General features: G+C 48.7%; 2 protein-coding genes across 7 annotated transcripts in view; one reads left to right on the top strand and one right to left on the bottom strand.

Moving 5' to 3' along the window:
• The window catches only part of WNT3 (Wnt family member 3), a 49,466-nt gene extending 45,627 nt beyond the window's left edge, over positions 1-3,839 (top strand). The window contains exon 5 of the mRNA XM_081166755.1: positions 1,690-3,839. The gene's annotated coding sequence lies outside the window, so the exon portion shown is untranslated. The remainder of the gene's footprint in view (positions 1-1,689) is intronic.
• Positions 3,840-7,049: 3,210 nt separating this feature from the next.
• The window catches only part of NSF (N-ethylmaleimide sensitive factor, vesicle fusing ATPase), a 104,522-nt gene continuing 86,680 nt past the window's right edge, over positions 7,050-24,891 (bottom strand). The window contains exons 17-21 of one of the 6 annotated variants that reach the window (XM_081166337.1): positions 24,581-24,660; positions 18,006-18,140; positions 15,723-15,836; positions 12,024-12,108; positions 7,050-9,393 (exon numbers count right to left, since the gene is read on the bottom strand). In XM_081166337.1, coding sequence (XP_081022463.1) covers positions 12,049-12,108; positions 15,723-15,836; positions 18,006-18,140; positions 24,581-24,660 — 389 coding nt within the window. In that variant the 3' untranslated portion in view covers positions 7,050-9,393; positions 12,024-12,048. The remainder of the gene's footprint in view (positions 9,394-12,023; positions 12,109-15,722; positions 15,837-18,005; positions 18,141-24,580; positions 24,661-24,891) is intronic. The other 5 variants (XM_081166339.1, XM_081166338.1, XM_081166340.1 and 2 more) reach the window with 5 other exon arrangements.

Genomic DNA, 24,891 nt, shown 5'->3' with positions numbered 1-24,891 from the left:
TCCTTTGCACTGACCCCCACCCCCTCACCATCCTCTGTCACCCTGTGAGTACTTCCTGCACCAACCTCTCCTTCCCCATCCCCAGTGGTGTATCCCAGTTCCAGAGACACGTCTCCAGGATCTTCTCTTCCTTCTCCCCATTGTCCTGCCAGTTCAAATAATAATAATAATAATAATAATAATAATAATAATAATAATAATAATAATAATGTATTTATACCCCACCCATCTGGCTGGGTTTCCCCAGCCACTCTGGGCGGCTTCCAACCAAATATTAAAAACAATACAGCGTCAGACATTAAAAACTTCCCTAAACAGGGCCGCCTTCAGTTGTCTTTTAAAAGTAAAATAGTTGTTTACTGCCTTGACATCTGGTGGGAGGGCGTTCCACAGGGCAGGCGCCACTACCGAGAAGGCCCTCTGCCTGGTTCCCTGTAACCTCACTTCTCACAGCGAGGGAACTGCCAGAAGGCCCTCGGAGCTGGACCTCAGTGTCCAGGCTGGTTGATGTGGGTGGAGACGCTCCTTTAGGTATACTGGACCGAGGCCGTTTAGGGCTTTAAAGGTCAGCACCAACACTTTGAATTGTGCTCGGAAACATACTGGGAGCCAATGTAGGTCTTTCAGGAGCAGTGTTATATGGTCTGGGTGGAGATGCTCCTTCAGGTATACAGGACCGAGGCTGTTTAGGGATAGGGATGTTAAGGACTGTTTAGGTCTTGGGTTACCCCGATTCGACAGTAAAATAGCTTAGGAGATCTCAACACCAATATGAACACCTTTTACGATGAGAGTAAAGATTACATACAAGATGCGGAGCAGGTGATAAGGATGCAGGCGGCCCCATATTATGGCACAGATGGCAGAACAATATCCCTCTTGCTTAGTCTGCCTCCTGTCTCCTTTAAGGAGATTCTAGGACATGGTTCGTGAACCTGTGGCCTTGTAGAGGTTGCTTAACGATGACTTCTATCTTCCCTGAGCGTTGGCCATGGAGCTGGGAGTCCAACATCATGTTCCTATTGAACATGGCACACCTGGCAATAATTCTGCATGAAACAGCGTGAAACCGTCCCCTGTTCAGACACCATGAATTTAAAGCACTCTTCTATCACTAGCAGTCAGGGCTCTCACAAGGAATCCTAGCAACTGAAGGTTTTTTGGTTTTCTTTTTAAGGATGTGGACCTCACAGAACTAAAGTTCCCAGCACCCTAAACAACTGCATTTCCCAAGATTCTCTATGACTGTTAAACACTGTTATGCTTTTAAATGTATGGCATAGCTGTGACCAAGACAGTATGGAAGTCCTGTTGGCCTCCCTTGTATTTTTCAAAATGATTAAAAGCAAGCATGAGGGTGACTTGGGACGGGCCGTTCCCTAGTGTGCAGTTTCCCTGACTGAAACCTTTCCCTGAAGTTGTTTGCTCCCATGGAGCATAGATGCTTTTCAGAAGCCGTTTTGATCAAGGAAGCAGTGATGCTCTTCCCAAGCTGCACAATGTTCCCAATATAACTGCCCTCCCCACCCTATGGCGGATTTTCATTTAAAAATAAAAATCGAGGCAGGAGAGCCAGCGATGGACAAGGTGACTGCTGTTAAGACAGAGAAAAGGAACTCTAATAATAATAATAAACATTGGCAGTGATCGTGTTGTTGTTGTTTTTTCTTGCTTTGTCTTCCTGGAAAGAGGCCCTTGATAGAGCGGAATGATAAATGTGAAGAGACTGCCAGGAAACACCAGCGTTGCAGCCCCTGACGCCTGAACACGGAGAAGAAAAAACAGGAGCCTTTCTCTCCCTCCTTCCTAGCCAAGGCAGGCAATGGCGGAAGAACCACCCCGTTGGAAATCAACATTACAAGACTTCCTTGGACCTTTGGCCAATCCTGCCAGCATCTCCCTTCTTTCTTGTTAAAACAGGTTCCTGATTTCAAGCCGAAACAGTTTTGGGTTATGGGAGGGGTCTGGTTTTTGTTGTTGTTGCACATATCAGAATATAATATATTTTTTAAAACCCTAAGGACTGAGCAAGGCTGTAGCGACACTGACGAGAGGGGCTGCTCACTGCAGATACCGAGGTGCAGAAAAATAATGTTGGTGCTCAAGAGAACAAAAGGCAACCTTGTGATGGCCACCTCAGGCCTCGGAGTCATCAAGCGACGACTGCAGTTGTTTTGTGAATCGCTTCATGCGTTAAAACCGTGAGCTTCCCTCCTCACTCACACACCTGTATGCCGGCCTGAGTTTTGAGTCATCCACTGTGGAAGCAGCAATGATTTTGGTGTTGAAGGGGGCGGGTGGGGGGGGGGGGAGAGAGAGTAAAGAGCGTCTCATCGTTCTCCTTTCAACGGGGTTTCCCCAAACCCCCTGTTTAATGTGTATATACAGTTGTGTTGCTATAACCCGGGCACATTCCAAAAGAACTGGCATGGGGGGCCTTGGAAGTAGCTGCAGCCAGCCCCTCCTTCAAAATGTAAACCTTTGTTAAAACCTTAACAGCATTTCCCAGCAGGTTGAGTTAACAGGAGGGCAACCGATGGGATCTGCAACAACAAAACGTTGAGATGGATCCTTACCGCTCCCGTTTGAGGGTTCCAGCCAGCCAACCAGCCTCTTGCATATTATAAGCTATTAGGGGCTCACATAAGCCAATCCCCCTCCTCTCTTTTTTCCATTTTCCTCCACCCAATGCTCAACAGCTCGTGGAGACAGATGGCCGTTGCTTTTAAATTTACAAACGTGGGTTTCTGCACACCTAGCGAATTTCCTGTGTAAAAATTTCTGCTCGTTTTTTGTTTGTTTCCCAACTGATAAAGGGACTTGGCTGTTTGAATCTGCTATTAGAGGAAGCAAGCAGAACTTGCAACAAAACATTGCATTTCTCCTCCCCCTAAGAGAAGTGCTTCTTCATGGTTCCAGACAATGGAATGGGAGCCTTGTAGTGCTGTGAAGGCTCAGGGTTGGTGGGTGGAGTTTCAGGAGCAAGGAAGCAATAAAAAACACACCCCTGCTTACCTTTACAGCATGCTAAAAGGCTGTCATCCCCAAACCTGGGTATAAGGTCCACAGTTCTGGAGATGGGATAGGTATCCCCCAACTCTTATCCTTCCCTTCCCATTTTAGGATACATACGAAAAGCTGTCAGGGGTTTGAGCAAGTCACTTCTTCCTTCTCATCCCATAATACTTTTCCTTTTGATGGGGAAAGGGGCTTGGTCAACTGTCCTTCCATGTCTCAAAATACAGACATGATTGGAATACTCCCATTGCCTCCCAGTCTTCCAGTTTCTTTAGACTGTTTTTTCCTCTGCAGGCTCAGCTGCCATCAAGATGCTCTCAGGTTTCCGTCAGGCAGGTTTTAGATTGTTAAGAAACACCATTATCTTTTAATTTGCAAATGCACATATTTCTGCAGGTCAGGAGAGACCGCCATCTTATTTTGGGGCGGCTCCATTTTGAAAGGGACTCAAGCACTGGAGTTTGCTGTTAGAGCAAGTGAGGTCTGCAACAGCGCATCACAATGTGTCCTCTCTCCCAAAAGGAGTTCAGAGTTTCAAGCAAGGCATTCTAACTCTCTGCAACATTCATGGTCACTGAAGTTGCAGGGGTTTTTTGTGGATAGGTTGGTTTTTTTGTGGATGGGTTTTTTGTGGATGGGACGTGGGTGGCGCTGTGCTCTAAACCACTGAGCCTCTTGGGCTTGCCTATCAGAAGGTCAGTGGTTTGAATCCCCACGATGGGGTGAGCTCCCGTTGCTCGGTCTCAGCTCCTGCCAACCTAGCAGTTCGAAAGCACGCCAGTGCAAGTAGATAAATAGGTACCGCTGTGGCGGGAAGGTAAACGGCGTTTCTGTGCACTGCTCTGGCTTCAGTGTTCCGTTGCACCAGAAGTGGCTTAGACATGCTGGCCACGTAACCCGGAAAAACTTTCTGCAGACAACCGCCAGCTCCCTTGGCCTATAGAGCGAGATGAGCGCCACAACCCCAGAGTCGTTTGCGACTGGACTTAACTGTCAGGGGTACTTTACCTTTAGGGTTGTTGCCACACACACACACACACTTCCACAACATGGGGTCCCCCAAGCATGCTAATACTTTCCTCTTGTTTCTCTTAAAATCTTGTCAATCAGGATCACTTCTATTATGTCTTTTTGTCCTAGATATGTCTCTGTTTTTTCTTGCTCCAGCAGTCTCTCCAGTTTCCAAAAGACTGCAACAGCACCACCAGATCAAGCTGCCTTCGGGGCAGGGAAACCATAGCTCTGCAGATGAGGACTCCCAACTGCCGTCAACTTTGACCACTAGCCATGCTGGCTGGGGAGTTGGGAGTCCAACAAGATCTAGAATGCCACAGGTTTCTGCTCCCTGCCTTAGACTTACTGGATAGCTCCAAGCAGAAGGAGATGGAAAAGAATTATTCATCCTCCGAAATTTCTTTTCTTTTCTTTTTAAACCACTGGAAAGATGCAAGAGCGATTTGTCCCACATTAATACTTTGTTTCCCCTGGTCTGAACTGACACGATTTCTTTCCTCACAGGGATTTTACCTTCTTGATCATTTCCACAGCTCTCCTATTCATCCTTCCCAGCTTGTCAATGGCCACTTTTGAAGCCTGGGACAGGCTGATACTAGAACTTCCAGTTCTTGGAAGCAAGGTTCCTTGTTGGCAACATAAAAGACTTGCATTACCACTGGTACCTTGGTTCTCGAACGGCTTAGTTATCAAACAAATCAGCTCCCGAACACCACATACCCAGAAGTAGGTGTTTGGGTTTGCGTACATTTTCCAGAAGCCAAATGTCCGATGCAACTTCCGCAACTTCTGATTGGCTGCAGGGCGCTCCTGCAGCCAATCGGAAGCCACACCTTGGTTTTCGAATGGTTTCGGGAGTCGAACAGACTCCGGAAACGGATTAAGTTCGAGAACCAAGGTACCACTGTATTGACCTTTTGTGAGATGGGACACACTCAAGTTTCTCATCTGCTATGCCTCCTAAAGCCATCTCCACAATGCTGGCTGAGTGGACCTTTACCCACAGCCAAAGTGTCTCGGCATTTATAGCATTAGCCAGAAGCCAGCCAGTGTACATATTTAAGCCCGCTGTCTACTCGGCAGCAAAAATTCCCACACTAAACAGACCCCTGTGCTGCTGTAGACCTAACATGGGAGTTCTCTCACTGAAGTTGAGAGCAGCTGGGAGCGGGCAATGGCATCGCAAACTGCGATCCGCAACTGAGGAAGAGGTCAGTATTGTTAGCTACCATTAATGCTGATCAGCGGTCAATGGTAAGATTCTGGCTAGGAGGATTCCTAGCTAGCAGTAAGCGCGCTTAACTTTACGGCTGATTTTTGTGATTAAAAAAAGGAATCTGTTCCAGAGAGGCAGTGCGGTAGCTACAGGGGGGCTAGCCAGGTTTTTTTGCCCCGGGTGAAGCCTCCAGAGGGGCAACATTGAGACTCCCAGTCTGTGTGTGTACCAAACTGGGTGAAATAAATCCTAGTTTCATTCCTGCAGTCACTCAGCCTGCCCTCGATCTCTTATCCACTATGCTTGACTAGAAAGGGGCTGGTACAGGCATATGCATACTAATAAACTATATATTCCAGTCATCTTTTGGGGAACATTAAGTCGTCCCCGTCCCCCCCCCGGCCTCCCCTCAACCTGCTGTATCCAAAGTTCTTTACAAAGCCGTAGAGGGTTTCCAGCCTTTTTTGAAAGTTATATTCAGAAAATGCTCTTTTTATAATTATTTATTATACAATGTATATATACCTTTGAGTTAACTAAGATTATATATTATATAAATATATATATATTATATATATTTGAAGAAGAAGAAATATATTTCACCTCTCTTTGGTCCTCTTTAAGTCAATAAAGTTAAAGGCACTTAAAAGCAAACTTAAAATTGTTGGAATATTTTTTGTCGTGTTAGTGTGCAAGGCTGGGTGTGTGTGTGTGTGTGTGTGTGAGAGAGAGAGAGAGAGAGAGAGAGAGAGAGAGAGAGAGAGAAAGTGCTGCAGAAAGGAGGAGTTGGCTGCCTAGGGTTAATCGAAATTTTTTTAAATGTCATTACTCGTTCCATGAGGGAAAAGAGACACGAGAAAGCTACTGTCAGAACCCATGAGGCACAACGGAGGAGGCAATTTGCACTCGAGGACTTTTACAATTCGGGAGTTATTAGCTCCCCGTTCTTTTTATCTCGACTTCTAAAGGCACAGAGCACTGATTCTGAAATATTTAAAAGAGAGAATTATTAATGGGAACGAGAGCAGGGAGTGGGGGCAGTGGATTTGATTTTTCATTAAGGCGAGGGGGAGGGGAAAGGAATCTGGAACTTGTGGGTTTGAAATGGGAATCTCTGAGTCCTAACCTAAAACTTCCTGGCACTGGGTATCCTGAGGTGGCAGAACCCTCTTCAGCTATGGAAGGGAACTGGAGCAAGCAACACTTGGAACTGCCAGGCAGTGTAAGGCCTGTGTATAAGGTCAGGCCTGGTATAAATCCTGGAATCCTGGTCTTCTGCTCCTCATCTGGTTGACTAAGCAGGACCCTCTGCACTTCTGGCATCAGTGGTACCCAACCTTGAGAATGTACCCTCCAGGTACTGCTTCCATACACAGTCGTACCTTGGATCTCGAATGCCTTGGTTCCCAAACAAATCGGCTCCCTTTCGGAACCCGGCAGTGAGTGTTCCGGTTTTCAAACGATTTTTGGAAGCCAAACGCCCGTCGCGGCTTCCGATTGGCTGCAGGAGCTTCCTGCAGCCAATCAGAAGCCACATTTTGGGTTTGGAAGTTGAATGGACTTCCGGAACGGATTCTGTTCCACTTACGAGGTACGACTGTACACAGAGACACTTCTCATACCCTCCAACTTTTCTCCAATGAAAATAGGGACACTCTCAAGCCACATATCTGCTGAACAAAGCTCTGGCCTTCAAAGCTTCACATTGCGACAAGCTAGTTGAAACATTTCTGTGGCACTGCTTGCGTCTTTGATTGCGCAGACATTCCAAGGACATTCACAAACCACCCAAACACCTGAATATCTGTGCCTTTTTATTGCATCAGTTCACCTGCGATTTAAACATACAATCAATCGATATATACATATATATTTGTATTTCTCTCTCTGTGAATATAGCTTTGGACAAAAAAGAAGAAGAAAAAAACCCACAATAAAAATGTTTTACATCATTTGGTTCCAAGACGTTACGTTAAATACAACATGTGTGTTTCCCTTTCGCTGGAAAATGAAAGAAGGTGGAGAAAGGAGAAGGTTCTTGAGATTTGGGCCGGGTGGGGAGAGGGGTGGAGGCAAAGGTGCAGCTGGAAACAGAGCAATTGCACAACTGAAGAGGGGATTTCACAGCTCCACCAGGGATTCACATAATCCTCAACACTAAAAAAAAAGGGGGGGTGAAACTAAAAAAGAGGATAAAGCTGCTAACCCACATTATAATAAATGCATCCATTGTGATTCAAGTACATTGCAGCAACTTCTAACACAACTGTTTTCCTTTTGCTGCACAGGGCGGAAAGGAGTCGAGTGTAGTTTTCAGCTGTCTGATTGTAGCAACTTGGGAGAGGTGGGGAATGAGGACCCCCCCGTCAGTGATATAGAGGGGGGTTCCAGCAAGACGGAAGGTCGGTCCAGCCACTCACTTGTGTTGTGGATGAGGTGGAGGAAGATTATTCAGGGCCATTAAACCACCTGTATTTCTACAGAGGAGTGTTAAGAGCTGATTCAGAGGAAGCAGAACCTCCGTAATTAGTTTCTTACCCTCCTGTCCCTATGGGCTTAGCAGAACTCGGTACTATGTGCATGTGCCCCCCTCTCGTGTAGTTTCCTCACTCCCAAACCAGCTGGAAAATTGCTGTGACGGGGAAACTTCTTGATGTTCTGCAATAAAACGCAGCCGGGTGGTGGCGATAGGTGGAACAACTAATCTGGCTCTAACGTAAACATTGCTTGGTGGTTTCCCAAGAGCAAATGGGACTATTGGTTCACTATTGCAGAGCACAGCAAAGGAAGCCTCTCTGGAAGAAGCGTAACAGCTTTCCGCCTTTGGGATGCCGCTACGCTGAAAAGCAAGAAGCCGACAGCAGAGACCAAGGTCTCTGATAGCCACCTGGGAAGATCGCTATGCGCTCATGCCTGTGGCGACCGCATACGGAGGAAACTGCACACCAGGCCTCCTGCGACAGATCTGCGGGACATCACAAGGGGCCAGACTCCAGTGAGGAAGGGCACCGCAACAGAAAGCTGCAGGCTGTTTTCAAACTTTTGCAGGAATACTAAGCTGTCTGCATCTACGGGTGGGACCACGCTGCCTGTTTTATAGGAAACCATTAGTGAAGGGATAGCCCATGCGGGTGGGGTGGGGGACTACAAATTCCATCAGCCCCAGCCGGCATGGTCAAGGGTCAGGGATGATGGGAGCTGAAGTCCAACAGCATCGGGGTAGCCCTGTGCTGTCTACCCCTGCTTTAGTGCACCAAAGTCCGGCTGGGTGTCCAAAGTCCATGCCCAGTGGCCAATAGCCACTGGGAATTAACTAGCCGCCGCCACTGCAAATGTTGTCGAGCCTCTGAAGGGAAGGGTGCAGCCACCACTGCCCCTCTTTCCTAAAAACTCTCTCTGGATCCTGGTCTTGTGATAAATACTTCATTCTCCGTTTCCCCCTGGGACGGGTCTGAAGCTCCACAGCGCAGTACTGGCCCACAAGGACCAAACCGCTTGTGTGAATGTGTGGGAGAAAGGGGGAACTTGGGGTACCATCAGATTTAAGAAGGACCATACACGGGTCTGGAATGAGGAGGACTTCTCTGTGTTTGGGGCCTTAGGAGCTACTGCCAGCTTGCGCGTTAACACGGACAGGTCTGCATGGGGCACGTTCGTTTTCCTCCCCCCTGTGCGCCAAAACCAAGTGAGCAGGTGCGGCAGGCAGCATAATACGAAAGCAGTTACTCTAGATAGAGAGTTTTGATTTGCCACGAGACACCAGGATATCGAGGACGATAGATAACAAAGGGCGGAGTGTTCGGCTGCGTCCGACATGCAAAGAGGAGGGGTGAGGGGAGTCTCTGAAGGAGGCCGAACGTTAGGCTCTTGTCCAGACACAGCACACGGAAGAGGAGGAGGAGGAGAAGGTGGTCCTGGAGGATTTGGGCTCTCGCTTGGCTTCTTCCCCAGCCACCGGCTTCTGCCCAAGGCTTCCCTCTTAGTCCAGGGGGCTGCTGCAAAGAAAAAGAGGGCAACCGGTTCCACAAAGGGCGGGCATATCTTGGGGGAGGGGTGATGAGTGGCACACACAGCTGGGCATCCAGAGATGGGAAGCGCATGCGGAGTCACAAAGATGGCTGTGCATCAGGCATTAATCCTCCAAGCTGCAAAAAGAAAGAGGTTCAGCAGGCTATCGCTCGGCACTGGAGCAGGCTGAGGGGAAACAGCACAGCCCCAAAGCAGGCGACCCATATCTTTAGCAGAATCTCTCTCGTGTTATCTCACCCCGGAGAGGTACAGAATCGGGTCCAAATCTAAACCAGAGGTCTGCGGAAACTCCTCCCTTGAACCCACAAAGCCGCGTGCGAACGCATTTGCCTATACCTCTCTTCTAGCCCCTTATGGGAGCTCTTCCAGGAATCACCGCTTCCGCTGTGAAAGAGCTAAATCTACAGACTCGCCGGCCCAGAGGCGGGCCATGCCCTGCGACTAGACGTGCGTGGGGGAAACCGGAACAGAAACGGCTCCACAGCCCAACGCCTTCAAAAATATCCATGTGGTACCGCGGTCTGAGTGTGCACATCTTCATAGGGGGGAACAGGCATGGTTGTAAATTCCCTTCCATTAGAACCTCCCTCCATGTGACGGAGGAAGGGGTCTAGTTTCGCTTCCTCCTTGTGTGTTGCTTTTCTACATGCAGGGGGTCTGAACACAACCATCCCCCACACAACTGCAGCCTGAAACAGAGCAGAGCAGGAGGAACGGTGCTGGGGTTTTTGGCAACACGCTGCTCAGCTCGCGGCATTTAATCTTGAGTTCCAGCTTGCTGGTGACCCAGATTAGTGGCCAGGGGTTCGGTTGTAAGGCAGTACAGCAGCTGCTCTTAGCCGCTCATGCTCAGAGCGCTTTCCCTCACAGTGATGTCAAAGCCAAGCCAAAAGACGTATGAAAACAAGGGGCTTTGTGGGGGTCAGAAAGTATGGCTATACAGAAAGGATAAATGACACGCCTATCAGCTTCCAGGCCCAATTCAAAGTGCTGGTTTCAGTGGCGTAGCGTGGGTTGTCAGCACCCGGGGCAAGGCAAGTAATTTGCGCCCCCTAACCCGTGGATTTTAGCACCCGAGTGCGAGCGCGCCCCCCCATGTTGCACCCGGTGCGGCCGGCACCCTTGGTACCCCCCACGCTACGCCACTGTTCCAACGTTCAGCTTCACTGGATGCCCACGAGTTATATTGTACAGAGAGAGGGATAAAAACTTTCCTCTCTGTCCACTCTCTCCTTGCCATGCCTTAGTTTTGCAGGCTTCTCTCCTGTCGCCTCTTGCTTGCCTTTTCTCTAAACTAAAAATAAACCCAATGCTGCCGCCTTTCCTCAGGGCACCGGCTCCATCCCCTTGCTTAGATTCCCTCTACCAAAGCTGAAAGCAGCCTGAAGTTCCTCCTGATCGTGAATGGGAAACAGCTGGCGAAGCCGGCGGCCTGCCAGGGAAGGGATCTCTTCCTAACCTGCTCCACGGAGCTCGTTCCTTGCAAGCGCTCCGTGTCCCTCGGATGGCGAGCGCCTTTGGAAACGTGGAGCAGGCGCTTGCCAGCGAGCAGCCCCCCCCCGCCCCTTCCCAAGCTAATCCTTTTAAAACAGAAAGCCCCTTAACCCGCTGGCGAGAGGCTTAGCCAGGCCTCGCCCGCCCACCGGCTTCCTCTCAGAGGTTTTTGGGGAGCGCAGGGCGCGGCGAGGCCCGGCGGCGCGTCGGGGTGCGAAGGCTGCCCGTGCCGGCCAGGCGTCGGTGGCAGCGTCGGCGCTGCTGCAGCGGCTGCTCCTCCTGCGAGCAGTGAGTGGAGCGCAGCCGCAGCGGCGGCGGGGGGCGCGTGCGCGCTAGGGCGCAAGGCTGGCGGTGGCGGCGGGGAGCCCGGCGGAGGAAGGAACTTGTCCCTTCCCTCTGGACTCGCGCCCCCCCCAGATGTTGCGCCCGGTGCGGCCGGCACCCTTGGCACCCCCCACGCTACGCCACTGGCTGGTTTTGACCTACAAAGCCTTAAGCGGCTCAGGACCGCAATATCTCAAGGACCGCCTCTCTCCACATGAACCTACCCGGACCCTGAGATCATCTTCTGAGGCCCTCCTTCGTGTGCCTCCTCCTCGAGAGGTCTGGAGGGTGGCAACAAGAACGGGGCCTTCTATGCAGTGGCTCCCCATTTGTGGAATGCTCTCCCCAGGGAGGTTTGCCGGGCGCTTTCAATATACACCTTCAGGTGCCAGGCGAAAACGTTCCTCTTCAACTGGGCCTTGGGCTGACTGACATCCAATGCTCTTTTAAAATGTGTTGGAGAGGAGGGAATTATTGGGTTATTCTTGTTGTTTTTATTATGTATTCTTTGCTTTTATACTGTGATTTTATGCTGTGACCACCCTGAGGCCTGCGGGTATAGGGTGGTATACACATATGAATAATAATAAAATGGTTCCTATGCAAGCTTGAGCCACAAAACTCCCTCCCTTTTTACAGACACACACACACACACATGAATGGATGCAACACATTTTCGCACACACTCATGTCGCTGGTGAATAAGCAAAATGTTGAAATAAGAAGAAAACCCCCAAACCTCGAAAGTAGGATGAAGCAGGAATGGAGTAATTTAAACAGCCACCAAGGACGAAGACGAACCCTTTTTCTTTTTGTAAAACCAAGGTTTACAAAAAGGACTCTTGCTAATATTCTGGCCTGGGCCAATGGCACATGGCGAGTTCTTAAGCATGCACGCAGATGAATAGGCAAGAATAAGCGGACACACCCCTGTCAGATGCTCTTACTGTCACTTACGCTCCTTCTTCTCTTAGAAGTGCCAGGAATTTTCGCACACGGTACTCGGGATCCATCTTCGCAAGTTCAAAGGGAAGACACAAAGAGAGAGACAAAATCAACCAGTGAACCACAGCAAGCTCGCCTTGCTGAAGGGACAAGGAGCAGGTGAGGGCAGTCGGGGCTAAACCAACTCAAAACTGTCTTATTATTTATTCTTAGGCTTATATCTTCCTTCTTCCATGAGCTCAAGACTGTGATCGTACACATATACACAGACATTGATTTCATCTTCACAACAGCCCTGTGAGGTAAGTAAGATATGGGAGGCAACGATTCGACCCAAAGAGACTCATAGCTGAGTGGGACTTTGAACTTGTGACTCCCTGGTTCTTAGTTTTTAAAAAGGCAAAGGACCCCTGGATGGTTAAGTCCAGTCAAAGGTGACTATGGGGTTACAGCGCTCATCTCGCTTTCAGGCCAAGGGAGCCGGTGTTTGTCCACAGACAGCTTTCCGGGTCATGTGGCCAGCAGGACTAAACTGCTTCTGGAGCAACAGGACATGATGGAAGCCAGAGCGCACGGAAACACCGTTTACCTTCCTGCCAAAGTGGTACCTATTTATCTACTTGCACTGGTGTGCTTTCCAACTGCTAGGTTGGCAGGAGCTGGGACAGAGCAACAGGAGCTCACCCCGTCGCGGGGATCCTTTACCTTTTACCTTACCCTGGTTCTAGCTGAACACTATAACCGTTACACTGTGCTGCCTCTCTTGAAACTCAAGTTTGTATTCTGCGGTTCTTTGCACAAGCCTGGAAATTTGCACAGGGCACAATTTAGCTGACCTAGATGCTGAAAGGCCTGAGAAGTGTGGAGGCAACGCATGGCAAAACAGTGGAAGACAGAGGAAGGGAAGGCGTGAGGTGAGATTTTTCAAATTCCCCTCAAATATGGAGTCTGCAGGGAATCCCTACTAAACCGGGGTTTTGTCAGTGGAAAGCAATGTGTGTGTGTCCTATGGGGCGAATGCAGGCTTTCGCTGAAGCCTGAAGAGCGAGGAAGCTCTCCACAAGCCTTGGGAGCCTGGCGCGACTTCCCGCTGGGCTCCCAAGGCTTGCGGACAGCAGCCTGCAGCCCGAAACCCGGGGAGCGCACCCCGGGCTTCGGGCAGCTCTCCGCAAGCCTTGGGAGCCCGGCGGGCTTCCCCGCCCCAGCCCCGCACCTGGGGGCGAAATAATTTTTTCCCCTTTATTTCCCCCCCAAAAAACTAGGTGCGACCTATGGGCCGGTGCGCCCTATAGGGCGAAAAATACGGTATTCTAGGAGTAGCAGGGAAAGTCAAAGGCCACCTGCCTTCCAGGAATAAACACACCACTAGGAAATCGCAGTTGCAAGGAACGTGCGATACAATTTGACTCCGGCTCCTGCCTTCATTCAGACCCCTTCTTCTCTCACAATACCACTGTCCCACCTCTGAAACATTGCATCTTGGAAAGCAAGGCCCTAAACTTCAAACTTCCTGCCGCCCGCCACCCCGCTGCCAAAAGATAAACATTTTTTTGGATGCATGTCCACAATTCTAATCCAACTTTAAAAAGCGCCCCGAAAAGGGTGAAATTGGCCGTAACCTTGCAGATCTCTGCCCATTATATACACTTTAATAGGTGTGAGCAATAACTTACTGACTTTTGCCTGCGGGTATGGAATTAAAGAGTCAAGGGGAAGAGAGAGAGGGAAAAGTAATCTAGATAAATGACTCTGTACCCTCGGGTGACATCTAGTCAGAGCAGATCCTCAGCCCTGTGCAAGTTTCAACAGAATCGCAGAAAACGAGCCACACTGGAGGGAAGGGGCGGGGGGCGGGCTTAACACATTGCCAAACTGCTTGCCTCTTGGCTTGCGCCTGGAAGCCTGTCCCAGGAAAGTGCGAGGAATCTCTTCATTTAGTAGCACCTGAAAACAGGGCCCGATCCCAGAAGGGTGCAAAGGCACTGCCCGCGGAGGACAGTGGGCACCATACACTGGGATAGCCTCCCTTTGAGCTCCCATCAAAGTTGGAGCAGAAGGCAAAAAAGCCCAATTCCTGGGAGTCTGCAAAAGACTCAGACCGGGGATGGTGCTGTACACAGCGAGAATATAAACATACGAAGCTACTGGTCCATCACACCCAGGTTTGTTGGCACCGGCGAGCTGCAGAGCTGCAAGCAGAGATCTTTCCCTGCTGCCAGAGATCCCTCAGCCGGAGAAGCCAAGGTGTGAACCTGAAATTATGACTTTTCCGTATTGGATCAGATTGTCATTAGGTGTGTGATCTTTGCTGTCTATTTAAGCTGTTTCTTCAGCTTGCAAAGCACCTTGTAGTATCGAAAGGCGGCATACAGATTAAAAGTGAAATGAAATTGAATGTGTGCAAAAGGGCAAGCTTTATCACTGAACCCCAAGTAAGAACTGCTTGCTGGGCCAGGCCAAAGTTCAATATTTTGAACTCCAGCAATGGCTAAATTTGGCGATAATGGATAGCCTTTCCCTGTTTGCCTGCAACATCCAAAAGCATAGTGCTTCTATATATGAACAATTCCATCCAGCTGTTGTTAAAGTAGCCATCGGTGTTCCTATCCTCTGCTGATACTTATCAGAGTTGGGGAACCTGCAGCCCTAGAGCTGTTAGCCCAGAACATTGGTTACGTCAGCTGGGGCTGATAGGAGCTGAAATCCAGCAACGTTGGGAGAGTCACAGGTTCCCCATCTTACATACAATGGTACCTATAGTTACGAACTTAATTCATTCCAGAGGTCCATTCTTAACCTGAAACTGTTCTTAACTAGAGGCGTGCTTTCGCTAATGGGGCCTCTTGCTGCCGCTGCGCCGCCAGCACACAATTTCCGTTCTCATCCTGGGGCAAAGTTCTCAACTCAAGGTAACTCTTCCAGGTTAGCGGAGTTTGTAACCTGAAGCGTTTGTAACCTGAGGCGTTTGTAACTCGAGGTACCACTGTATATATCTAGTGACGGGGAGGGAAAACAATTTGTGTTTTATCCAAAGTAGTGCTAAGTAACTTGGTCCATCAATGCAAGGAGTTTTGCTTGGGCAACAGAACTGCCCCTGTAAATCTTCTCTAGGGGTCCCCCCCCACCCTCCAGAGCAGATTTGAAGTGGGGTGGGGGGTGGGGGGGCAGGGGAGAGTCCTACTGTACAAGCAGCAATCCTTGCACATTAATTTGGATACCGGCCTTTTCATGCAAGTTATTATTTTACAAAGCAGTCGTCTAGCTGTGGCTCCAGCTGCTTTCGAAATGCTACAACAAGAAAGCTAAAAACCCGCTGAGGAAATCTTCCTTTTCCGACGCTACAGACAAACGCCAGGGAGGGGCAAATCCGGCCTGTCCTCCGTGGTCAATTTGCCCATCTAATTTGCAGCGAAGAAAAATATACACAGACTAGATGACAAGTTCTTGGGATAGGGTCTGTAGTTTTTGAACTGTTAAATCGTAGCTAGGAAGCAAACCCTGCAGTACATACTTTTTTTCTTTTTAGCTTAATCATTACTGACATTTTAATGTGCGGGTGTTTAGGTTGTCAAGAGCTTTGAGCCCCTGGGAGTTGAGAGAGGCAAAACCAAGTGGGTGTCTTATTACCCCACAGCTAATCCAGTTCCAGACTCTGGCTTGACCAGAGGGCAAGGCACCTTACCTGCATTGACATCTCAATCAACATCAGAAGCTTCTTGATCCCAATCCAGACCTTCCTCCCTTTGACGTTCTGGGCAATGGTGGAGCGTTCCTTGTCTTTAAAGCTGCCCAGGAGCTGCGAGGGGACAGAAGAGAGAAGCCGGATGTGTTAAGAAAAGCCCAGCACTCAACGGAAGACCTTGTCTAACAAGCAAGCAAGACAGGTAACATTGGCAAGACGCTACACACTGCTACAGAACTTGAAATTGATCCTCCGTGCCACTCTCCATCGCAGAGCCTCTTACTTCACTGAGTGGCAATGTCGTAAAGGATCTGTCTACTGATCAAGCGCACAGGTATCGGATCACACAAGCCATAGGTAAAGGGACCCCTGACCATTCAGTCGTGGCCAACTCTGGTGTTGCGGCGCTCATCTCGCTTTATTGGCCGAGGGAGCCGGCGTACAGCTTCCGGGTCATGTGGCCAGCAGGACTAAGCTGCTTCTAGCGAACCAGAGCAGCGCACGGAAATGGCGTTTACCTTCCCGCTGGAGTGGTACCTCTTTATCTACTTGCACTTTGACGTGCTTTCAAACTGCTAGGTTGGCAGGAGCAGGGACCGAGCAATGGGAGCTCACCCCGTTGCGGGATTCGAACCGCCGACCTTCTGATCGGCAAGTCCTAGGCTCTGTGGTTTAACTCACAGCGCCACCCGCATATCGGATCACACAAGCTATAAGGACAGGGAAATATGTCCAGTACAGCATCAGGTGGGAACAGAAGAGGACCTGGGCCACAAGGAAGCTCCTCTCCAGCCCCTGAACAGGAACTTCTTCTGTGCAATCGGCATGCTGAAGGTTAACGAGCTTGCCTCTTAATATTTACAACTTCCTCACAGACCACAGCAGCTCCCAGGAACAGAGCAGAGCAAAGAAATTTGGGGGGAACGGGACTGTGTGTTGCAGAAGAATCGAGGCCACTAGCCACTCCCACAGCTACGAGTACAGGAGCTGTTGCCTCTGCTCCCCACAATTTTTCACTCCGCAGATTCAGCGGGTGACCTTTTTTTGGGGGGGGGGGAGTTTCTGTACTCTCCCTTAGGTGCTCGCATTAAATTGAACAGATTTATTACTGCAGAATGCCCATCGTGGTATGTAGTCCTTAGAAGACTACCTGGAGACGCTGCGCATCATCCTGAAGATGAACAGGAGCGGGTTTTTGAGGGGGAGGGTTGCTTTTTTCTAAAAACTGAAACAAAACAGCAAATGATTCCAGATTCCGCAGCTAGGACCCAGAACTTGGAAGTAAACTGTAAAGGACAAGGGCTCTGTTTGCTATATAAGAGACATGCTTCTTAAAAGTTTGAGTGTGTCACCCACAGTTTTCATAAGTACTGTATTTTTTGCTCTATAAGAAGGCACCAGACCACAAGACGCACCTAGTTTTTGGAGGAAGAAAACAAGGGGAAAAAATATTCTGAATCTCAGAAGCCAGAACAGCAAGAGGGATCGCTGCGCAGTGAAAGCAGCAATCCCTCTTGCTGTTCTGGCTTCTGGGATAGCTGCGCAGCCTGCATTCACTCCATAAGACGCACACACATTTCCCCTTACTTTTTAGGAGGGAAAAAGTGAGTCTTATAGAGCAAAAAAATATGGTACTTATATTTAAAGATCATGTACATCTGAATGCTGATTTACTAATTAAGGACACTTTTTATTCTGCCATCAATTAATTGATTAAAAGTCACAATCCTAGTACTCATTGTTCCATTCTTAACAGTTTCATTTCAGGTTATATAAACCCGGTCCCTAAGCTTGTCTTTCACATCTCCTTATATTCATATAACTCAGAGATTTGACATTCCTTTACAAGTAGTAGCAAAGCTGATTTATCGATTCCTTCCTCCCACCCCCAGGTTCCAGAGCCGTGGTGTTATATAGCACAGTTCTCCAATATTTTGCAAAACCACCTTGGACCTTTGGGGTGGGGGCAGCACAATGCACAATGGCAGATCACGAAGCAAAAACAGGAGTGAAAGTCCCAGGGCTGGAAGATTGGGCATTAACAAATATGACCAAGTAAATGCCCTGAAAACATCTGGTAATGGTTCAGGTGATGGTTTACCCAACCAGACCATGATGGGAGATGTTCAAGCCAGCCTGCACAATAGGTTTTTGGGCCCACTGCAGGCAGTAGCCAGGGACTCAACTACTCAGCTTGCCCAGATCTTCCCATTCCTACAGCCCCAAAGAAATTGAGCTCATCTCTCAGCAACCTTCCCCAGTCATCCCCAAGTGCCTCCTGACCTCGAGGGCTTCCATGAGATGGTCTCCTGTAGCAATATTGGGAACATGGATAGTTGTGCTGAAAGCATCCAGCATTTCCATCTCCTGCAGGACATCCTTGCGACTGGTGGTCCCAATGATCAAGAGCTTACGGCCCTGCGCATTTAAAAAGAGCACAAGGAGAGAGAAGGGAAAAAATTCATAAGAGGAAGTCATTGTTATTGTACTACCGGATAGGCGTTTTAGACATTTAGCATTATACATAGTTTTAAATTTTCCTGCTTTTAACTTTCCAACTGTTGCATTTTATCTTGCTAAGTATCTTTGAGACCTTTTGGTAAACCCCAACTAACAAATGCAATTATTCATTATCATTATTATTATTAAACTTTTTTTGTTATTAGTAATAGTAATAAATGGCCTAGACTTCCATTTCTAATAGGAGCCCACCAGAGACCTACAAAGGAGGATGGATATGAAGACAACAACCACCCAGCCATAGTTTGTGTTTATTTACATTTATTTCCCAGTATTTTGAAACTGCTCTTCACTGAACATTTCCATACAGCCTATGTATGCTTGTAGCGCAGCTTGTATTAACCTTTAATAGCAAGAAAAGTGGCCACACTATGAGCTTCCCCAACAGCCACGGAAAGACAAAATATTGATTGTTCTTGCGCAGAAAAACCAGAGACTGGGACCTAGCTCACACAAAGGGCTAAAAATGCTGAAGCTTTGCTCTAAACTCTATCAGTTCCTGATTCTGAAACACATCTACTTTCCTGTCGGTGAGACATTTAGAGGACTAAGTAGGAGATCATAGTCCATAACCCAAGAGAAGTCCGTGCCTCTGCTTGAAAGATCTCGAAGGGAACCTAGTAAGTACTGAAAGAAGTGCCACCTTCTCACAAATCCACAAATCAATTTCCTTCCTGTTTCTCAAGAGGAGCCCAGCACCCAAGCTACTGCTTTGGCAAGTTCTCCTCCCCATTATAAATCCAGAATAATGGGGAAACATCCGAACGAGAAACAGCCTTGCTGAAAAGCAGAAAGCCATAAAAAGAGATCACTGCGACGAGAGATGGAGCCCACCCATAAAACGATAGAGCGGTGCCAGCTGGAAAGAAGGTCGCAGAGTTTAAACGTGCCCGCTGGTGAGCTGGATTATCAAACGCTTGCTGAAAAATGTCGAGAGTGGGTTGTCAGGCACGCCCTCCATCCGAACGGGGAACATGCTCAATAAAACATTACATTATGAGAACTGCTCTGTGGTCCAACTCGCACAGGATCGTAAGCCTCTTCCCCCCCAAAACAAAAAACCGTGAAATGAAGGAGCCAATCTAAACCTTTGGGGATAAAGAACTGGGAACCTCAGCCAGCAGCCTTTGCTGCCAAACAGTATGTGCAATCTTTGGGAGAGAGGTGAGAGGCAGTTGGAGGGGGCTAAGCAACTTTCAGGAGCATACAGTACATGTTTCATCAAGGCAGGGGAAATAGCAGGACAGGAGGTGGTTATACACCTTTCCTTTGCCTGCCTGTACTTTCCTGTGACTCACAGGAGCCAATTTATGGCAAAAAAAGTGTAGGGTTCTCAAACCGGTGCTTGCCTCTAGACAAAAAAAAAAACCAACCCTAATGATCAGATTTTAAGTGCGGCACAGTTGTCCTAAAGAAGGCTGATCGCCAAAGAATTGATGCTTTTGAATTCTGGTGCTGGAGGAGACTCTTGAGAGTCCCATAGACTGCAAGAAGATCAAACCTCTCCATTCTGAAGGAAATCAGCCCTGAGTGCTCACTGGAAGGACAGACCCTGAAGCTGAGGCTCCAAGACTTTGGCCACCTCATGAGAAGAGCGGTACCTATTTATCTACTTGCACTTTGACGTGCTTTCAAACTGCTAGGTTGGCAGGAGCAGGGACCGAGCACGGGAGCTCACCCCGTCGCGGGGATTCGAACCGCCGACCTTCTGATCGGCAAGTCCTAGGCTCTGTGGTTTAACCCACAGCGCCACCCGTGTCCCTCAGCCAAGGTACTTAGGGTCAAATAGAGAGCTATAAATCCAGTCCCTCTCTCTTTCTCCATCTCCTCTGGAACAAGAGTGCTGAGACACACTGGCTCAACGTAACACAAACCAATTGGCTAACCACAGTTAGGCATCCCAGAAGGCCCTGGACATTTGAATCCTGCTCCTTTGCACAAAAAGGTGCTGCTCCCTGCCTCCCTTTGGGGGAGCTAGGAGCCGGTTCACACATAAGGCTAAGCCAGAGAAGAGTTCACAGCTGCCCCTTCTCCAGTCCTGCAGCCTTTGCACCGCTTTAACCAATGTTTGTTATAGGGATGTGGATTTCTGGGAGGGTATGAACCACAAGCCCTGGTTTGGATGACACATGAAGCCAAGCCATAATTTAGCTTCCAGCAGCAAAGCCAGAGGATTGCAGGAGGAGCACAGCAGCTAGGATCTCCTCTCCAGGAGCGATCACATTTGAAATAAGCCACGGTTTAGCTTAGCATTACAGGCAAGGGCCAGAAGCTTGGTTTTAAAATAAAAGGTGAGATGCCAAAGGATTGACTTGATAATAGAATTTAGCTTCCGGTCTAGTATTTGCTATGCAAAGGGTTGCGGGGGGCTGCTTTAGCCCCCCGCGCGCGCTCTCCCGGCTGGAGAGGTGACCCGCGGCTATAGAGGCTCCTGCCATAGCCGCGTGTCACCTCTCCAGCCGGGAGAGGGTCGCGGGGCTATGGCGTCTTCGCTCCATAGGACGCACACACATTTCCCCTTCATTTTTGAAGGGGGAAAGTGCGTCCTATAGAGCGAAAAATACGGTACTATAAGTACTGGCAGAATAAATAAACAGAAATGATGTATTAAACAGGGACCTAGGAGCGTTGAGCCAATTAACATGTCCCATCTGGGTTCATCAAAGAGCATGTAGCACAAATAGTTTTGAAACACGAGTGGAAACACCAGGGGGGGGGGGAAATACCATAGTTGATCATCCTTTTCCTTCATTATAGCATGCTTTAGCTTCTTTTTTTGCTTTTGGCATTTCCAATATGGGTTTCTAGATTTCACAGGGGTCTCAACATCCAATAAAATTCCGAACAGGATTACAAGTTCGTCGGCAACGTCTATGCGCTGAATGCTGAGGCCGGCGTTTCAACCGGGAAACAGCTTCTGCAGAACTTCAGATGTCCTGGCAACAGCTTATTTTACAAACACAGGTCTAGAGAGCGTCACTTTTTCAGACGCAGAAGCCCGCAAGTCTCTTGCAAGGGACTGCAGGTTCACTTTAACTGCAAGGACTGCAGCAGAATTTAAAGTGAGCGGGCCCTGCGGAAAGGAAGCAGTTAAAGGCCAGACCTAACACAGTTTTTGTTTAGTTTTCCAAAGATGCATGCAAATGCAGCTTTGCGGGCGCGGGGGGGGGCGGACGACGATGACGACACCCTCAGCATCTCCAAGGTCCTTAGATGGACTGTCGCTGCGCTAAAACTTTGGAGTAACGCAAGGACGCCAATCCTCGTTTCTTCCCTCTGCCTCCCTGCGGAAATCGTGCAAGGGAAAAACTGGGGAAGAAGTCTTAAGGAGGCCTTTCTAGGGAGCACGCCCCCCCCAAAAGAGTCCACCGGACTTCTTATAACACTGACCAAATTGTCTGTCCAGCTTAAGGACGGCTTTGGGGGGAGTTGGGAAGGGGGTGGGGAGAGATACCGCAAGGGGCTTTCACCCTCCGAGCCCAATTGTTAGCTTTTTCAGAGGAACCAGCAGGGAACCACATGTGAAACCTCCATGGGGTTCCCGAGCATCGAATGCCTTGTGTGACTCTGCATGTAGATGAAGCGAGCCTCTGGGTTTGGCGAGATGTTGCTGCTCCTTCTCAGAGAAGCCTTTTTCTCTCTGGCTTGGCTCCCCGCTGAGACAACGCTTTTCAGTCTCCTCTCCCTCTCTCCCTTCTCTCCCCCCCCCCAAACAACCATTCCTCCCCTCGACAATCTCTTCCCCTCGCAAAAAAACCCAGGGAAACCTGACTGAAATAAAAGAGCAGGGAGAAAGAAAGAGTTTTATTTGATTCCCTTTCATTTCATAACAGCTTTGAAACAAAAAAAACATTAAAAAACAACCCAAATTGGTCACGTTTTAAATTCTCCTTGGACTATTTATATCATGTTCGTGTCGTATGTCGTATTCTCGCCTTATATCGTAACGCTTTGCAGGTTAGGGGAAGCGGGACAGAATATGGGGTTGTCAGGTTCCCAAAATGGCTTTGCACCAAATGTTTGCAAAGCTGAAGAATCCCAGGAAGTCTGGGTACTTTGCAAGCGGCAATACAGTGGTACCTCTGGTTACGAACTTAATTCGCTCCAGAGGTCCGTTCTTAACCTGAACCTGTTCTTAACCTGAAGTACCACTTTAGCTAGTGGGGCCTCCCACTGCCCTCACCGCGCAATTTCCATTCTCTCTCTCTCTCTTTTTAAAATAATTTTTATTAAAGATTTTCATGAACTACAAAGAACGTGCAACGTCTCTTGCTTTTTTTTCTTTACAAAAACATTGCATACAGTCAAACCTCGGTTGTTGAACATAATCTCACACGATTCACGTTCTCATCTTGAGGTAAAGTTCTCAATCTGAGGTACTACTTCCGGGCTAGTGGAGTCTGTAAGCCGAATTGTTTGTAACCTGAGGTGTTTGTAACCCGAGGCACCACTGTATTCCTAATGAGTTCTGTGGGAGCAACAAAACAGTTTCTGGAAGGAAAAGAATCTGATTTCATCCCTGTGAGAGAAGTGGGGGGGGGTGTTTATAGGAAGCTGTAAGGCAGACAGGCTGCACGACTGGCAAGCAACATGGAATAATAAAACCCAGCCGCTGCATACAGAACCATCTCACATCTCTTGGTACGTGGATTGTGGAAGCAGTCACGCCACAAACTAGGCTCTTTTTTTTTATTCAGCTGGTTTCAGCTGCTTACCGAACAAAAATACCGCATGAAAACCTCCACACGGGAGCTTCACCAATGACGTGTGGGGAGGTGCCTGGACAAGTGTGCCACCGTGTGGAATAATATACATTTAATTATCTGTCACACCACTACCTCAACCCTTCCCTTCAAGGGGCTCAGAGGTGCCTATGTGGGGTTATCCCCATGGTCTCCAGAGGTCAAGCAATTAATGCAAATATGGCCGTTCCTGCTCTGATTGGGTTCCTCTTGCACAAACACCTTTCTGCCTGAAAGAGGCAAAGGTGAAGAGGCTGTCTGATGTCTTTGATAAGTTTACACACACACACACACAAACACACACCCTGCAGGAATCAGCCTTAGAGAATCCAAATTCTGTAGGTTCGCTGGCAACATAATACAGTGGTACCTCGGGTTACAGACACTTCAGGTTACAGACACTTCAGGTTACAGACTCCGCTAACCCAGAAATAGTACCTCGGGTTAAGAACTTTGCTTCAGGATGAGAACAGAAATCGTGCTCCGGCGGCGCGGCGGCAGCAGGAGGCCCCAGTAGCTAAAGTGGTACCTCAGGTTAAGAACAGTTTCAGCTTAAGAACGGACCTCCAGAACAAATTAAGTTCTTAACCCAAGGTACCACTGTAATAATAATACAGTCATACCTTGGGTTATAGACACTTCAGGTTGCGTTTTTCGGGTTACGGACTGCCAAAATCCAGAAGTACTGGAATAGGTTACTTTCGAGCTTCGGCGGCTGCACATGCGCAGAAGCGCCGAATCGCAACCCTTGCATGTGCAGACGCGCCGCTGCGGGCTGTGGATGCTGTGGGTTGAGAACGTGCATCCTGCACGGATCACATTTGCAACCCGAGCATCCACTGTAATAAGCAAATCAGACTTTGCTCTAGAAGCTCTAGAAACTTTGAGTAGCTTACAATCCATGAGGAAGGGCTGTATTCACTGTGATTTGGCAGCTTTGTGGTAGTAAAGGTAAAGGGATCGACTGAGAATTCGACTGAGATCCACTTCCTGCAGAAGACTTCATAATATTATTATTATTAATAATAATAATTTATTTATACTCCTCCCATCTGGCTGGGGTTCCAGAATATTAAGTGGCTCACAACAGAATACAGTATTAAAAGCACAATAAAACATCAAACATTAAAAACTTCCCTAAACGGGGCTGCCTTCAAATGTCTTTTAAAAGTAAGATAGTTGCTTATTGCCTTGACATCTGATGGGAGGGCGTTCCACAGGGCGGGTGCCACTACCCAGAAGGCCCTCTGCCTGGTTCCCTGTAACCTCGCTTCTCGCAGTGAGGGAACCGCCAGAAGGCCCTCAGAGCTGGACCTCAGTGTCCGGGCAGAACAATGGGGGTGGACACGCTCTTTCAGGTATACTGGGCCGAGGCCATTTAAGGCTTTAAAGTCAGAAAGACCTGCCCACCCAGCCCGGGAAGGTTTCCCTCATACTGCACGGCCCTCCTGTGCTCAAGGAGAGAAACACACGGTCCACCACAACAGAACGTATCAAAACCGATAGGCATTTGTGATAGGCTTTCCCATTGGCCTTCAATGAGTGCCCAACGCAGTTTGCAAACATTCTGCTCTGCTGCAAGAAATGGAGACTTACATGAGGGGGCGCTTTCTTCAGCAACACCAGAAGAGCCTGTAACACCAGGTTGGAGAACCGTGGGCCAATCGGAACGTAATCTGAAAGAGGAAAGGGGACAAGGTGACTCCAACAACCAAGTTCAGTTGTGGCTCTGTTTCAAATGTTGGTGTCTGGGTTGGTCTGCTAAGTGCCATACACTCTTTTCAGGTCTGGGTGGGGCCTGCAGGGACGTAAGGCAGGCATTTGGCTTATACGCTGTCCCCCAGCTCTGGGTAGCCCAAAGGGAAGGGGCTGTGGAGACAGAAGCAGGGCTGGAAAAACTTGCAGTC

This window comes from Podarcis bocagei, assembly GCF_964188305.1.
Source record: "Podarcis bocagei genome assembly, chromosome: 13".
Classification (NCBI taxonomy): Eukaryota; Metazoa; Chordata; class Lepidosauria; order Squamata; family Lacertidae; genus Podarcis; species Podarcis bocagei.
Note: the sequence above shows the minus strand (reverse complement) of the source record. Positions and strands in the feature narration are given on the sequence as shown.